The sequence below is a fragment of the Gadus chalcogrammus genome, chromosome 15, assembly GCF_026213295.1.
Source record: "Gadus chalcogrammus isolate NIFS_2021 chromosome 15, NIFS_Gcha_1.0, whole genome shotgun sequence".
Taxonomy (NCBI): Eukaryota; Metazoa; Chordata; class Actinopteri; order Gadiformes; family Gadidae; genus Gadus; species Gadus chalcogrammus.
In genome coordinates this window covers 2,564,326-2,580,511 of record NC_079426.1, presented here as the reverse complement: position 1 = coordinate 2,580,511, position 16,186 = coordinate 2,564,326, and the positions used below count along the sequence as shown (strand labels likewise).

At 44.0% G+C, this 16,186-nt stretch overlaps 1 protein-coding gene across 1 annotated transcript; it reads left to right on the top strand.

The window, feature by feature from the left end:
• The first annotated feature begins 1,095 nt into the window (after nt 1-1,095).
• On the top strand, nt 1,096-10,351 carry LOC130405088 (bone morphogenetic protein 5-like). Its single transcript, XM_056610053.1, has 7 exons — nt 1,096-2,151; nt 4,454-4,646; nt 7,128-7,276; nt 7,608-7,805; nt 8,297-8,373; nt 9,151-9,261; nt 9,410-10,351. Exons 1-7 carry the CDS (start codon nt 1,629-1,631, stop codon nt 9,557-9,559), a joined length of 1,401 nt encoding a protein of 466 aa, XP_056466028.1. The 5' UTR covers nt 1,096-1,628; the 3' UTR covers nt 9,560-10,351.
• The last annotated feature ends 5,835 nt before the right edge of the window (nt 10,352-16,186 follow it).

Here is a 16,186-nt window from a genome sequence, read left to right as displayed (position 1 = left end):
CAAAGAGTATGTAGGCTGAAATTTCAGTTGTCTTTGTTAGTCATTTTTATTGTAGCAGTTATTTTATTGTTATTTATGAAAGGATCTTAAGTGTATCTTAACAGTGATATGTTTAAGCAGCTGTTGTAAAACTTGTGTGACCGTGTGGATTTTTGAATGGATTTTTAAAAAACTAAATAAAGCTTTTTCTTTAAAGTTTGTGAAATAATAATCGTCATTTTTTTATAACTTTCTGAATCATATTATATAAAATATTTGAATCTCAATGTCGGCAGCACTTCTGCACAGAAAATAACGTGCTTCTCTTAGATATCCCCTGTAGACTACTCGGAAAAGTTTACAAAATCCTTTAATTTACCTTGTAGAAAGGTAAATTTAAGAGGCCAACGTTTCCACATGACACCAGGGGGCGCTGTTGAGTAACATCTAACTTAACGATCAACCCGTTTATACAGCGAAATCTGATTAAACCGGAGCGTTGTGTGATGCTCATAAACACTTGCTGCCTCACCAAAACAGGACGCAGTGCAATAAAGAAGGCATTTCCAGCTGAAGTGTGGAGCATTAAGCTTTATTGATCAACGACACTGTGCGGTAATAAAACAACAAAATAAAAAATATACAACTATTTGAATGATTTAACACGCATTAGGCCCCACAGTTCAGGTGGTTTTCACTCATATATTTCACGTTGGCTCAACACATGGTTCTTCCGCACATTACTCGGGTGATTAAAGGGCTCTGTCATTATTCTTTCTCTTGTTAAGTCCAGTCTCCGATTTCAAGTGTCTCCTTTTACACATTTGAGCCGCCACATTCATCTTCCGAGTCAGTTCACTTTTATTGCTGCTGCCGCTAGCTGGCGCAAAATACACACACGCACGCACGCACGCACACACACACACACACACACACACACACACACACACACACACACACACACACACACACACACACACACACACACACACACACACACACACACACACACACACACACACACACACACACACACACACTCCTCAGTGGGATGGACTCGTAGGGGCACAACATGCCTCATCACTTCACTTGCTCCACAAATCCTGCTGGTGGAAGCATGTTCTTCCAGGTAGGCCTACTACAAGTCGCCACCGCTTTGCCATCGTTCAACACACTTTATTCAATGAGGAATCTGGGATCCCTCGACTGGATGGGCGTAGTCTACGTGCTTTGTCACCGAGGCGGAAAAAGTTGCGGGACCAGGTCATACTACACCAGCAGTGCAGCGCTTTAAATATGACCTGCTGGTGCTGCTGCTGCTTCTCGAAGAGGAGTAGGGCTGCTGCAGACTCGCTCTGAAGGACCGGAGACCCCCACCCAGAGAAGAGGAGACCCCCACCCAGAAAGGACCGGAGACCCCGGTCCAGAGAGGAGAATCCCCATCCAGAGGAGAGGAGACTGGGACCTCACAGCCACCAGTGGATCACTTTCTCCCACGATCCAAACTTTTGTTTTCCTGTGGTTATTTGATCACAACCAGGCGATGTGATTGTTAGAACTGTTCTTTTTAAAACTATTTTTAATAAATAGGCTAGGGCGATGTAGTTTGGCTCAACTTTAAGTGACATTTCGAGCTACTTGTTATCACCATGGCAACGACCCTGAAGCCTCTGAACCGCGCCGTCGGCCTGCTGGGACTCCTGTGGGGCTGCCTGAGCGCCCTGCACGGCGCCCACTGCGGCTTCAGCGACAACCACGTGCACTCCAGCTTTATTTATAGGCGCCTGCGGAACCATGAGCGTAGGGAGATCCAGAGAGAGATCCTCTCCATCCTCGGTCTCCCGCACCGCCCCAGGCCTTTCTCGCCCGGGAAGCAGGCGTCCTCGGCGCCCCTGTTCATGCTCGACCTGTACAACGCCATGTCCATCGAGGAGGAGGAGGGAATACAGCAGCCGCAGAGCGCGGGGAAAGGCTACGGCGGGAAGCACTACGGAGCCCCCACGCGTAATAAGGCGCTCCACGCGTCGCCGTCTGCCCAGGGCTACTCCCGGATGGCGCACTACCGCGCGGCACCCCTCACCAGCCAGAGCCCACCGCTGCCCCCCGCCGCCGCGGCCCAAGACACCAGCTTCCTCAACGATGCTGACATGGTCATGAGCTTTGTTAACTTAGGTGAGTTGGTGTTAACTTAGTTGCGTCAGATGGTCACCCTAGTTCGGTTGTTTTTGCACTGGTTTTTGTTTTGTTTGTTTTGATGGAGCTGGAGGTCTGTGTTATTAGGATAATATTGGGCATTTTCCCCGTGTTCAGTATACTTTCTTATTTTTCATACTTCCTATGTTGTATTGTGGAGAGGATAAGTAGGATCATATCGTTTATTTCTTTATTCTTTGAAACAGATTGATCCCTCGTCCCACTCGTGTATTATGACCTAATTAAGTTGTTCTAACTTTGAAGAAATGTGGCATGTAATGCAGGCAGGCCTCGGCGTTTTAAAGCTGTCCATTTAGTTCTCCTGGATAGTTAAATTATTCAGTTTCTTCGGTAGCAGCCGACCCTTGACCCAGCGGTTCAGAGCAGCTTATCAGATGACTGTCTGACCTTGGGAAAATTGTTCTCAATTATTTCCTGTTGTTAAGACGGAACGCGGCAGAGCGATGCCTTGTGTAGTTCATACCCTGGTTTATCCCCTCTCCCCGAAGGCCAACGTTGTCTTTGCCACTAATTGAGGGCGCAACGCTTTTGTTTATTTCATCAGACTTAAGCATCAGTTACATTTAATAGGCTCAGAAACAGCGGGCTTCTTTTGTAATGTGATACAAAGTCGATAATGAGATGAACGCAGCTTCACAAATTGGCCTGTAGGTTCCACGCCATGCACTATAAAGCAGAAACAAAATGTGTATCAGTATAATCACAAGTCAAAGGAATGTTTTTTTCTTCTCAAAGAGACCGTGATGCATGTAAAGCTGAATATATGTTGAGCTGGTTGGAGAACTAATCCCTCACCTTGGCCCATGGGCCCATCTGTTTCCACTTAGCGCTAGCGGGGCATGCACACTGTCAGCCTTGAAAGCTCCGCTCTCATGTTGGGGACTGTCAGTGAAGTATTCAATTGCTCTTTATGGCAGAACACTCCAAGCTCACTGTTGACGGTTAACTTCAAATGTTTTACAAACCACTCTGTGACTCATCCGAGTCACTCACTGAGGCTACTAATAATAACCCATAGGCTACTACCACTATTAACAACAACAACGCGATACTAATAACACTAATGATGATATTATTAACCTGCTAATACCTATACTAATAATATAAGTAATAATAATATTATTAATAGGCTACATGCATTCATTATTATTATTAATAATAATGATAATAATAGCAATAATACTACTAATAATAAAATTAATAGTTATAATAGAAAGCACTAGAGTCAAATTGCTTAGGTGCAAACAACATGTCGGAAAACTATGGGAAAAATGGATTCAATAATTTAAAAGTTTATTTTATCAAATTAAGTAATTCATGTAAATTTTTATAGATACCCTCAGTAACAATCTTCCCTCAGATTACTATTGCTATAATAAGACCTACCCTGTAAAGTACTAAATTAACCCACTACAACTAACATATTGGTTTGAAAAACGATGGATAAGACTTAAACCAATACCAATTATTATTATTGCTAATTTTATTCAACATAATTGATTCAGCAACCCATATATTTTGAACACGGCCTGTGTTTTTCTCATCTCCAATAGAATTTCTGAGAATATCATAGATAGGCCTATTGAACGTCATCATATTCCTAACATGGCTGTTAAAGGAGTGAGTGATGCTAGCCAATCCCGGGTCAATATAAGGTCAGGTCTACGGACGTGTCATAGCCACATGACGTGGAGTCTTTCCCTTTAACTGAAACACAAATTCAAGCTTTGTATTTTCTGCAAGGAAATACACATAGGCCTACATATGGAATATCTCTCATTGTATCGTAAACGGCATCATCTGAACCGCGTGAGTCAATATGAGGTCAGGAATGAGGTAAGAATCCGTCGGTCACATGATGTGAAGGCCTGCTCCTGCCTCTACTACCCTCTGCGTGACGTGAGAAGCCGACGAAAGCGTCTTTAATTGAAATCAGCCTGTTTTCCCTCCCTGACAGCCCATTCATCACGGCCAGAGAATGCAGTTAGCTGCACAGTAGAGGGCCTGTCTGGGAGCGGCTACCTGTATTCACTTGACTGATTTAATGGAGTGGAAAGTGCTTTTCTAGGTAGTCAAAATGTTTAGATTGGAGCTGGAATGTGAAAGAAGATGTGATGAATGTATTCCAGCGTGGCGTTTCACATCCACCCCGCTCACACGCCCGCTCCGAGCGGGAGCTGAGGCCCCTGTTTTCGGATGAGTAACTGTGTTTCCCTTTCTCCCGTTCAAACATGGCCGCCGCTGTGTTTTCCTTCTCCAGTGGAGAAAGATAAAGACTTTTCCCACCAGCGGCGACACTACAAGGAGTTCCGCTTCGACCTCACCCAGATCCCGGACGGGGAGGCGGTCACCGCCGCGGAGTTTCGTATTCACAAAGACCGGGGCTATGCCCGCTACGACAACGTCACTCTCAAGGTCACCGTCTATCAGGTCGTCAAGGAGTTCCCCAACAAGTGAGTACCGGCGTCCGACCGTGCTGGAGGGGGGGGGGAGATGGATGCAGAAGGGTCTCATTGGTAGTGTGTTGTCTTTCACACAACAGTGCTTTGTGTTGTTGATTCATTATGATGTTTTGCACAAATTATAATTTGTTGTGTGTCGTGTCGATATGAGGACTGTGTGTCTTGTTTCATTCATAGTTCTGCTAAAACAGTTATTTGGGAAACATAACGACCCCATAGCTTGTTGAAGCCTGAAACACCAACCAAAATAATGTTTGTTATTGAATTGGCATCATGAAAAGCTAAATGAGCTCTCTTATCATCATTTAAGTATAATTTCAATATATATTTCCCAGCCCTGTACAGCGTCTTATTTTTACATTCAAGCAACACTTCCCCAGGCTCTTAATAAATAAAACAAAATAACTTGATGATTAAATTGCAAATGACACAAGACAAATTTCTTTGTGATTGAATAATTTTCTTTCGGTCGGGGACACATTATTTATAGCTCTCAAACATATGAAATACATATATACGGCAATAACTTTTTTATTTCCTACCACAACGTCTCCATTTCAAAAGGGTAAAAAAAACAAACAGAGCAGGAACATTTCTTTAGCAGCTGTTGTGGATTTCCACCGTTGTATCTCTCAGGGAGCAGTCCGTGGCGTACAATGCGGCTATCTGCTATCTCAGACCCTGTTCCACTTCATTCTCACCGAGGCCCTCCTTGCAAATATAGTTCCGGGATAAAGAGGATTCCATTAGTCGGCCGGCCACTTATGAAGCCTTGAAGGCCTGTCACTCAGCACCCCTTATGTGTTGCCTACCAGGGCAGCCCGGGGCCCGGATCGGGTTATGAGGGCCCATTAGGGGGTGTGGTGGGACCGGGCCTGTCACGGGGGGGTGGGGGGGGGTGCCCGTACGCTGTCTGCTTTACCCTCTCCTCTCGCATGCCCACCACCTGGGTCCCTTAACAATATTCCGGAAGTTTGAGCCATAACTCAGCCGAAGGCACAGGGGTGCACTTAAGGAACGGGCCCACATTAGCTCACCAGAAATGTGTTGAGGTGATGGAAGGCCAGATAGGCCCGTTACCCTTGGGGGCTTTGAAGAAGGCCCAGCCACTAAACCATGTCCCGTTTCAAACAGGGGGGGGGGGTTGCAGACCGCCCCTTCAATGTTTCTACGGACAGATTTATAGTCTCCGGTAAACATTACTTATAACTATAACTCGATACTTGTCTTCTGACCCAACACTGTGCATATCATGTTTGTCGAGCCATGTGAAAAATGTGACGGCAAGTTTCCAAAGAAGGAACGTAAAGAAAAAAGCATTCTTCTAGAGCTTCAGGATCGCGCTACATTCGGCCGAACCACATGGTGTGTTGTGATTTGAAGGCGGTTTTGGTGGCGTGCGTGAGACGTGTGGTGCGGAGCGTGTGTTCATCCATCATGTGGTGTAATGTTTGGATCGTGTCAGTAATTTGGTTTAACTCCGCTTCCTGAAGTGCTTAAGACCTTCTCTCAGCCCTGAAATGCGTCACAGCTCCTGACATCCTTACAGACTGCTTTCTAAATTTATCTTGGATTCCAGCATTGTTTTGGTTTAAGAGTCCCCCGAAAACAAATTGAGACTGAACAAAGTAAACGCACACTTGTTACATTATAAATAAAATACAGATTTAAAGTGCCACCAATTAAGAGATTAAAAAAAGGATTAAGTTAAGGTTGAACCAAGAAAGTTAAACTAATGTTACTCATTGGCAACCCTGTCAGATAGTTTAAAACCTCAAAGCAACATTAGTGGTCAATCCCTGCTACTGTGTTTCAGTCTACTGGTGCGGAGGTTCGAAGCCTCTTCAATTCATGGCCGGATATGATACTAAAGGAACTCCAAGACATAGTTTCATTAGCTTACTCCTTGTCATGTCAATGTTGTGAGAGCAATTGTTTAGGATAGAAAAGTTAATTATTTATACTATGTGTATACATATACATAAGTAAGGGAGTTATATAAGCAAGGGAGACAGACTGATGCATCGCCTTGTCAAGGTTTATTCACTCTAATGACCGGCTTGCGGAACATTTTCTCTCTGATTACAGGTCAACTTTTATTATTGATTTTATTGCTACTGCTAACAATAAAGTAGTCCATTAGATTCTGCGGTTTGAAATAGCGTCCGTAGCAACGGTCTGTTATTCACAGCATCAGTCTGCTATCCAGCAATAACAGACCACTGAATGCCGTAACTGATCATTCAGAATTGAGCATTCAACAAAGCCATGTAATAAATATACATGTGTATGATTTGCAAATGTATTTATGTGTTTGTTGATATACTTTTGGTGATCAGCCCCAAAACTGAACTCAATGTTACAAGGGTAAAAAGCTTAATCAACTAAATATTATATTGCCTGATGTATATCTACTGTTTAAATTCTAATTTGAGAGTTTCACTTTTGAACAAACGCCCATTATCCATTCAGAGACGCAGAGATGTTTCTGCTGGACTCCAAGAAGGTGCGGGCGTCTGATGGGGGGTGGCTGGTGTTTGACATCACAGCCACCAGTAACCACTGGGTGGTCAACCCGCAGCAGAACATGGGCCTGCAGCTCTGTGTGGAGACGCTCGACGGTAAGAAGAACCTCCAGCTTCTCTTTTCATTGTTCTGGACGGTTAATAAAGAGTTTTTAGAGTTGTTAGTATAGGCCCCTTTTTACGATATGAGGCGCTCGAGGGAGGGGGTTTCAGTCCATGTGAATACATACCAAACATAAATACTGTATTCCTATACTATATTTAACATGTATGTGGTTTAAATCACTTTCTGTTCAACGGCTACAAAAAGAAAAGGGGGAAAAAATACCAAAAATGACTTAAACGGATACAGTCCGAGAATAAAAAGCGTTTGACCGTTTCACTGGGTGTGAGCTGACGTGGCGCGTTCTGATTGGTTCGCCCGCAGGCCGGAGCATCAACATGAAGTCGGCGGGGCTGGTGGGCCGCGGCGGGCCCCAGTCCAAGCAACCCTTCCTGGTGGCCTTCTTCAAGGTCAGCGAGGTGCTACTGCGCTCCATCCGGGCGGCGGGGGGCAAGAAGAAGAACGCCAACCGCAACAAGTCCGCCGGGCAGCAGGAGACGTCGCGGGCCCCCGGCGCCGGAGGTGGGGCCCCTCGCCGATCACGCCGGCTCTCTCTGCTCGCCGACCCCTAACCTCAGACGTTACTGAGCATGTGTCGCCGAAAAACGGTTGAATGCTGTTTAATTAAGTGGAATCAGTATGCTTCAGTTTTGCGTCTGGATCTGTGTGTAATACAACAATATGTTAATTAAATGTATATATGCTTACAGTAATAACAGGGTTCACAGGATCCAATTTGATCACATTGTGCTCAAATATAGGTAGATCTAATAAGCCACACCTCGCATCAGGACCATGATAATACTGATACTGATTAACATTTATGTCTTAAAATCAATTGAACAATACCCACGTACCTTTTCCCGACATATTTATTATATATCATTAGCAGTGCATCAATCCAGTAACTGTGGCTTAAAAATGTATGTTACATTATTTCTGTATTATTTCGGCTCTAAGCAACACTAAGTTATGTTGACCACTTTTCTTCATTTCTTTTTTTCTTCTTCCAGACCTCAACATGAGTGAACAAAAGCAAGCCTGCAAGAAGCATGAACTCTACGTCAGCTTTAGAGACCTGGGCTGGCAGGTATGCAACACGACCGTTATAACCACGTAATCCACAACTCCGGCGAGGTCAACGGTGTATTCGGTGTTACGATAATGGAAGTCGCCATCGCTCTCCGGTCACAATGAAAGACAGGGACACCTTCTATTCTCTCCAAGGACACTGTAGCACCTTGAAGAAAACCTTTCCTAATGGCAACCTGGCAGGCTCATACCCGACTCGCTGATATCTTTGGGGGCCTGCACATCCTCATCCAGTTTTAATTTTAGGCCAGCGTGACGTTGCTCGGATAACAGCAAGTTGTGCGGATCTAATTGAAGGTAGTTCTTAAATAAAGGTTGGAGGTGCGCCACTTTCTTCAAAGCCCCGTTGACGTGTTCGTATCTGACATTTTGTTGGCGGGATGAAAGGGGCTCCGCTTACGCAACACTTCTGTTTGAACCCATTGAACGCTCAATAGACAGCCTTGAATGTATAACCACGCCGCTGCCTGCTAAACCGTGTAAAGGTTTCTACCTGAATGCCATGCACCGTGTTATAGTGCATTTGTCACATACTTTGTACAACGATTTCCAATGCATTCTTGTGAAGTGTGATGGTGGGGGTGCCACTCTGGCTGTGTGTGTGAGGTCTACGCCGTACTGGGTTGGTTTGATTTGTGTTATTTATTGAAAAGGTACTCACAGAAAGACACTTCTTTTTTTTCCCTCCTCCTCCTCTTCCTCCTCCTCCTCCTCCTCCTCCTCCTCCTCCCTCCTCCCTCCTCCTCCTCCTCCTCCTCCTCTTCTTCTACTACAGGACTGGATCATTGCACCGGAGGGCTACGCAGCTTTTTACTGCGACGGAGAATGCTCCTTCCCTCTCAATGCGCACATGAATGCGACCAATCATGCCATTGTGCAAACCCTGGTGCGTATTTTGTCTGCCTGCATCAAACGTTTATTTGACCAGCATTCCAAGAGGAAAAACTACACCAACGCTAACATGTGTTAGCATAACAAACAACTTATTAACTGCCTGTCACTTCCATCTCTGTTTTTTCTTTTTCCTCTTCCAGGTTCATTTAATGTTTCCTGATAACGTGCCAAAGCCATGCTGTGCCCCCACCAAGTTGAACGCTATATCAGTGCTCTACTTCGACGACAGCTCCAACGTTATCCTTAAGAAATATAGAAATATGGTAGTGAGGTCTTGTGGCTGCCATTAAGCGTGAAGAGTCACTGTTTATTTATGATAGGTGGTATAACCCAAAAATAAATATATGTTCCACAGATGTGATCCAATGTACAGTATTATGTATATATGTTTTGATATCTAATTTATTTTCCACTCTTTTGAAAGACAACAACACTGAACGTCATAACATTCATACAAAATGGCACTTGACTGTTTCCCTTTCTGTCCATTGGCATATAATCTCTATTAGTCACAGCTATATAAATTAGAACCTTGATTTAACATATTATATATATATATATATATCCATTGGATATTAACGCATCCACTGGATTATAAGAATATTACATAATAAGATGTGCTTGGTTCAATGCAGACTGGAATGCATTGAACCTCAAAGCACCTAAACAGATAGATTCTGACATATAAACGTATAAATATTGCGAGGTGTGTTTCCTGTTGTGTTCTTTTGAATAGCGCTGTCCACCCTCAAAGCACTTACAATCAAACATTTCATGTTGTTACATAACTGCCTTATTACTGCAAAGCAACGAAACTGAGTATTCTTTGTTCCTTCACATCAATATAAAGATCTTCAACAACAACTTTTTTGGCACTACAATTATAATCTCACCAAACAAACAATTGTAGTAGTTGTGTTTTGTATCTCCATGTTACAATATCAACATGATTTTTGTGTGTTTTTATAAATGGCTATGTATTTTAATAAAGATGCCTTTTTTCTAAACACTGCCTTTTCTCTAACTCAATTGAGCTCTGTCAAGTCTCCCCAAACACGCATTGAACAATGAATTTCCTTATCAGGATTCCTACTTGGTCAAGTCTCCTTTCCTTTTTTATTTTTCAGCTAAATACTTTTATGCATTGTTGCTGGACTGCAGTCCTCAGATTTCTCGTGTTTAACAATCCTGGAACCAAATAAAGGAATGAACCCGTGAAAGCTTGTGAAACTTCTCCAGTAGAGTCACTGGTAACACTAGCGCCGCAGTGCTGGGAACCAGCGGAGTTGCCAGGAGGGGGAAAGCGTTTGGCGCCTGAAGGGATGGCCAGAATCACACGCCAACGGCAATAAGCAATCACCTTCAGCATGCGAAGGACGCAGGTGATTTAGACAGAGCGCATGGCTCACTCCTGCACCCGCTACAGGTTGTAGGAGTATCTTCACCACAACGCAAACGCCGTTGCCAACTTGGGAAACAATCGGCCCACACTTGGGAGATTAAGTCCAGGGGGGGGGGCCTGGGAGTCAGAAAGTTACCGAATGCTACTTGGTCCGAATGTTTATTGAAAGTGCCCATTTAAAACCACCAGTATTATAAGTATATTTATATATAACCGTTCTATATTACATGTACTGCGATAAATAATAGGGAAATGTACTGCAAGAGCCGGACCTTGACAGTCTTCGTTGTTTGTCTGTGCCAGATGTGTTGCAGTCGAGTAGAGCCAAGTACTGCCCAGAACCAACAAATACGTTCGGAGTTGCCTCGAGTTGTACCACGCTATGGCGTAGATGTGCGTGCGTAATATCGAAGAGGTTCATATATTTCTTTACTTGCGGAGCTAAGTTCCTCAGGAGATTGGGTTCATGGGGATTCATATTTATTTACTCAACTGTGTTGACCTTCAGCCGAACACAGCACCCACACTGTTACACCGGCTCCCCTCTCTGACCCTCCCCCACTCCTTAACTTCTCTCTCTCCCTCCCCCCCTCTCTCTATCTCTCCCTCCCTCTCTCGTTCTCCCTCCCCCCTCTCTCTCTCTCTCTCTCTCTCTCTCTCTCTCTCTCCCTCTCTTACTCTCTCTCTCCCCCCCTCTCTCTCTCTTCCTCTCCCTCCCTCTCCCCCTTCTCCCTTTCTCTCCCTCTCTCTCCCTCTCTCTCTCTCTCCCTCTCTCTCTCTCTTTCCCTCTCTCCCTCTCCCTCACTCTCTCCCGCTCTCTCCCCCTCTCTCTATCTCTTTCCCTCTCTCTCTCTTTATCTCTCCCTCTCTCTCTCCCTCTCTCTCTCTCTCGCTCTCCCCCTCTCTCTCTCTCCCCCCCTCTCTCTCTTTCCCTCTCTCTCTCTCTCTCCCTCTCTCTCTCCCTCCCTCTCTCTTCTGCCTCTTCTTCTCTCTCTCTCTCTCTCCTCCTCTTTCTCTCTCCCGCTCTCTCTTTTCCTCCCTCTCTCTCTCTCTCTCTCTCTCTCTCTCTCTCTCTCTCTCTCTCTCTCTCTCTCTCTCTCTCTCTCTCTCTCTCTCTCTCTCTCTCTCTCTCTCTCTCTCTCTCTCTCTCTCTGACAGGGCAGAACATTGAGTGACTGTATTTGCCTTAATTAAAATCAGCACCCTGCGTGCCCAGATGTGATGTGGGCTCCAGCAGGGTGCTGACGTGGGGCTGAATAGAGGAGGCCACCTGCTAACTTCACTCCTGGCCCCACGGACGGTCAGCATTCCTGCGGCCCGGTTGCCTGGCATGATTACCACTAACACTCCACAATCCCATCTACTGTTTTAATATCATGGACTGCTTCCAATCCCGGCGGGATAACTCCCTCGCTCGCTTTTCCGTCACGTACGGGCGGGCGAGAGCATGAATGAGCTACCTAGAGGAGGAGGTTTTCTCCGAATCCGCACGCCTCGTCCTTACCAGAAGCCAATTCCCGACCACATGAATGGCACGCTAGTAACAATTGCGTTATTGAGGCCAGGCTAATGAAACGGGGCCATGTTTCTGCCCTCAGAAAGCCTCTGTGGCTGACTGGATCCCAAGGGGAGTTCAGTGGGCCAGGACCCCATGCCCATCGGGGTGGTGGTGGGGGTGGGGTGGGGGGGTTCCCCTGCCCAGAAAGTAGCGAACAGCCACACAAGAGACCAGTCGTGTGAAAATAAACAGCCCTTCAGCGTTATTTATATGGAAATCATCAGGGTTTTTCTGTTGTTATTATAACGTGTGGCTAGGTGTATGTGTGTGCTGACACCTCCAATAGCGCTACATATCAGTGATATTATCCATGAAATATATTATGTTATTATCATTATGTATTCATGGGAAAAGTGAATAGGCTTAAGATCGGTTGTTATGCGCTGGTATTCTTTAGGCACACTGTGGTTGGTTCTCTTTCCATGGCTGTTGCGCGTAGTCTGCGAAACAGACATATCGTACTAGATAACAGAAAACGTTCAGATGCTTATTAAATGATATGGTTTCAGAGAAGGGCGGATGTGAGGGTTTAAACTTCTGAAGCTTTCGGTAGGTCTTGGACTTGACATTTAATGAATTGAGTCAGGCTTGTGGATCCGTCCTCTGGCAATCATTTGCAGAAAATGGCACGTGGTTCTCGGCTGGGGAAAAAGACCCAGAAGGGTTTCATAACGACAGTGTCAAGACACAGGGGTTTATACCCGGAGCACGGTGATTTACTTAATGAATGGCCATGAATGAAACACTGGCTTTATGTGTCCCACGTCAGGTAACCTGGTTTCCTATACCTATTCCTTTTCCTTAGGATTGTATATCAAGGCCTATGAATATCCCCCACTACCAAGGCAACCTGCACACACTTTCACCAACTGGTGAAAGAGAAACTCTTTGCCTTGGTTGTACAATGATTGTTATTTTTCGCTCAAGTTGAATTGAGTGCAAATGCAAGAAATAACAAAAGTGTTTCCTTCTGTTTTTCTGTTTCCTTCTCTTCACAAAGCTTGTCTTGTGTCTTGCTGAGTTATTTCCAGATTTAGTCATTGCATTCTGCACACAGAAGTCATGGATTTGAGACTGGAAGATCTCTATCTGAAAATAAATGAAGGCTACACTTAGCCTATTAGATGAATGCTAGAAACACTACACTTAACAATAACAGCAAGATAGCAATGTGAAAACAACAGAAAAATCGAGATTATTATGGTTGGCAAAATTTCGATTTATTTTGTTAATCAGAAGAGAAAACCACTCCACAATGTGAAAATAAATAACCACTCCCCAACTAAACATGTTTTATAGATGAGTTAGGAGAGGGGGGGGGGCATTGCTAACTGATATAGTTTGTACAGATATTAGTCTGTAGAAAGGTCCTACAAAAGAGGAACCTCCAAAGAAAAGTAAGTATTTATAGTGATGTTTTGTGCCATTTCACCGACAACACTTTGTAAACTACCCATTTTCTATCCCCCTTTCCCTTTTCCACTGTGCCTCTGTTTATTTGGAAAGTGTCACCTTGCAGGTTCATCCACGAGGCTCGTGAAATTGTATCTAATAAAAATGTTGTGCAGTTTACCTAATTCATATTTCCACATGTGGTTTTCCTTAGGGGTGTTCTGTGGGTGGCCCCTGACTTCCACGCTGCTCAATCAGTGCTTCTTGAAACAGGGGGTGGGGGGTGTAGTAGGGTTGAGGCTAGGGGGAGCGTAGGGGACCATCTGGGTCACATTCTTACGTGTTGTTTGGTATGACAGGGCTGAGGCGAAACTCGCTGAGAATGCGTCCTAAACGCGGGCCCATGTAGAAACCCTGATTGTTTGTTTGTTATTCCCATGTGCACGTTTTGCTTCACACACATGCCATCGTGCACCACACACAAGACACCCACACAAACACACTTTTGCGAGCACACACGCACACAAATACATGTGACACACAGACACACACACCGGAGGGAAAATGTGAAGTGGATGGTGTTGTGAAACTCAAACAAAGCAAAGACACCTGCTTATTCAAAACGTGGTTTCTATCTGTGGGGACTGCTGACAAACATTTAAAATTAATCTATTTGATGATAATTCTCTTTGTCCTCTTTTTAAAACCGTGACGCTACATAGTTTAGTAACAAAGGCCTATAATGTTTAAAATGGATAGAAAATAAACCTAATTTCCGTGCAGTCCAACATCATTCATTGGAATCTGTCTTGGGTTAATATTATCCGAAGACAATACTTCATAGGGAAGTGGTATTAAGACTGTCTACTTTCCCAAAATACTATTCTTGGGGGTTTTATGTGACAAGTACTGTTTTACAGAAAAAACTGTATTCAGACTGCAAAAACTCTTGCACCTTAAAATAGGTCTTCAGTGCAGGATTGAAATACTCGCAGCTTCCATTCTAAGTGGTTCCATGTAGAGCGAAGGGCTTCTTTGGTCGTTCTGTGGTTATCAGCACAACTGTAAATATGTGGCCGTGTAACACATATAAACTTGTTTGTTTGTGGTTAGAAATTTAAATCCAAGAGTGGTTGGTTTCCAATCGAGAGCCAAGAGAGAATTATTTTCGGCCAAACTTTATTTGGCTGAACCGCAGAGGTAAGCATGAGAGTAAATATACAACCAAGAGGATGACATGGGCAGTAAAATGAAGTATATACACTATATACCTATATATACATTTATGCAAGAAGAAATACTAAAATAATAATATGTCAGTGTATGTTTTTTAATGCCATGCCTTTTCATTGAGGAAAAACTGATGTCAACAGCAATTACGCTATAGCGCAGTAAATTTTGTTTATATCTAATTTCTTTTTACAAGAGACGTGGACAGATTTAAGAAAACAAAGTCCAACTTTATGGCCTCGTTGGAGTGTTTTTCCAGCCATGGATTCCCCAGAAGTACAATTAAACACAACGCACAATATATCTGTAGCTACTTTGAAACATCTGCTCGCATCTGTGGCCCTGTACTATCTGTAATGAATAGGCCCGAGAAGTTTCCCATACCGAACCTTAATATCTCAGCCAAAGACTTTTTCTTACCCCAAAACAGAAGTTCCTTGTAATTAAAGAACAATGTTCCTTTCAAGTCTGGCCTAATTAGCCACGGGGCGAGCCGAGGTGAACTTTAACAACATTTGCTGAGCTTGACAAATTCTTTGATTCAATTCAGATTCCGGTGAGTTTTACTAGCCTTGGCCTATTCACTAGGTGATCATTTGATGACTGAGAAGCAAAGGATCAGGTCACTGACTTGACTGACCTGAAGCCATGAGATCCAATGGCGTGTGAGTGCTTCTGGGTAAGCTTTTACACACATGCTCTCTCCAAGGAGTGTGTGTAGGAAAGTTGGCGCAGATCATGACAATCCTCTTCACAAATTATAAGCATGAGCCACAACTTGAACCAATATACCCGATTTATTTGTCTTTATTTCCCCGAAAAAATACGTGCAACAATTGCCAAGCATCGTGGTTGCACAGGAAAAAAGCTAACTAATGGATTATGCCATTATATTGCATTCAGGGTTAGGAAATTGTGCCAATCTCCCAGTCATGGCACTTTTCTGTTGTTACACTTCAGTAAAATCCATGATGGGGAAATCGAAGACGGATGTAGGATGAAAATTGATTTAATCTGGTTCCTGTTTTCTTTCTTCCACTTTATTTTCAGTGTATATCTGAGCGCTTTAAACCTCTTTCATGCCAGTGCTGAAACCTGTACCCCATAAAGTACGTTTTGGACATCTGCTCTCCCTCTTCCCCATGCTCCCATCCAAACACAAAAAACACACACAGAAGAGTCCCTCCAGTTTGTAAAATAGATGTTCAGCCGGTGGCAGGCGGCAAATCTTTTAGTTTACGGTAAAATACTGAAATACGTATATAGTCTGTTTGATCGTAAGAGGCGTAACAAGGAAAGCATTTTGCACTAATGCACTGTATACACAAGTGTTTT

Excerpts from the sequence above, each read along its gene's own strand:
- LOC130405088 (XM_056610053.1), top strand. The coding sequence starts at position 1,629 with ATGGCAACGACCCTGAAGCCTCTGAACCGCGCCGTCGGCCTGCTGGGA. Across the intron at positions 7,277-7,607 it reads CTGTGTGGAGACGCTCGACG|GCCGGAGCATCAACATGAAG; the intron begins GTAAGAAGAACC and ends GTTCGCCCGCAG. Across the intron at positions 8,374-9,150 it reads TTAGAGACCTGGGCTGGCAG|GACTGGATCATTGCACCGGA; the intron begins GTATGCAACACG and ends CTTCTACTACAG.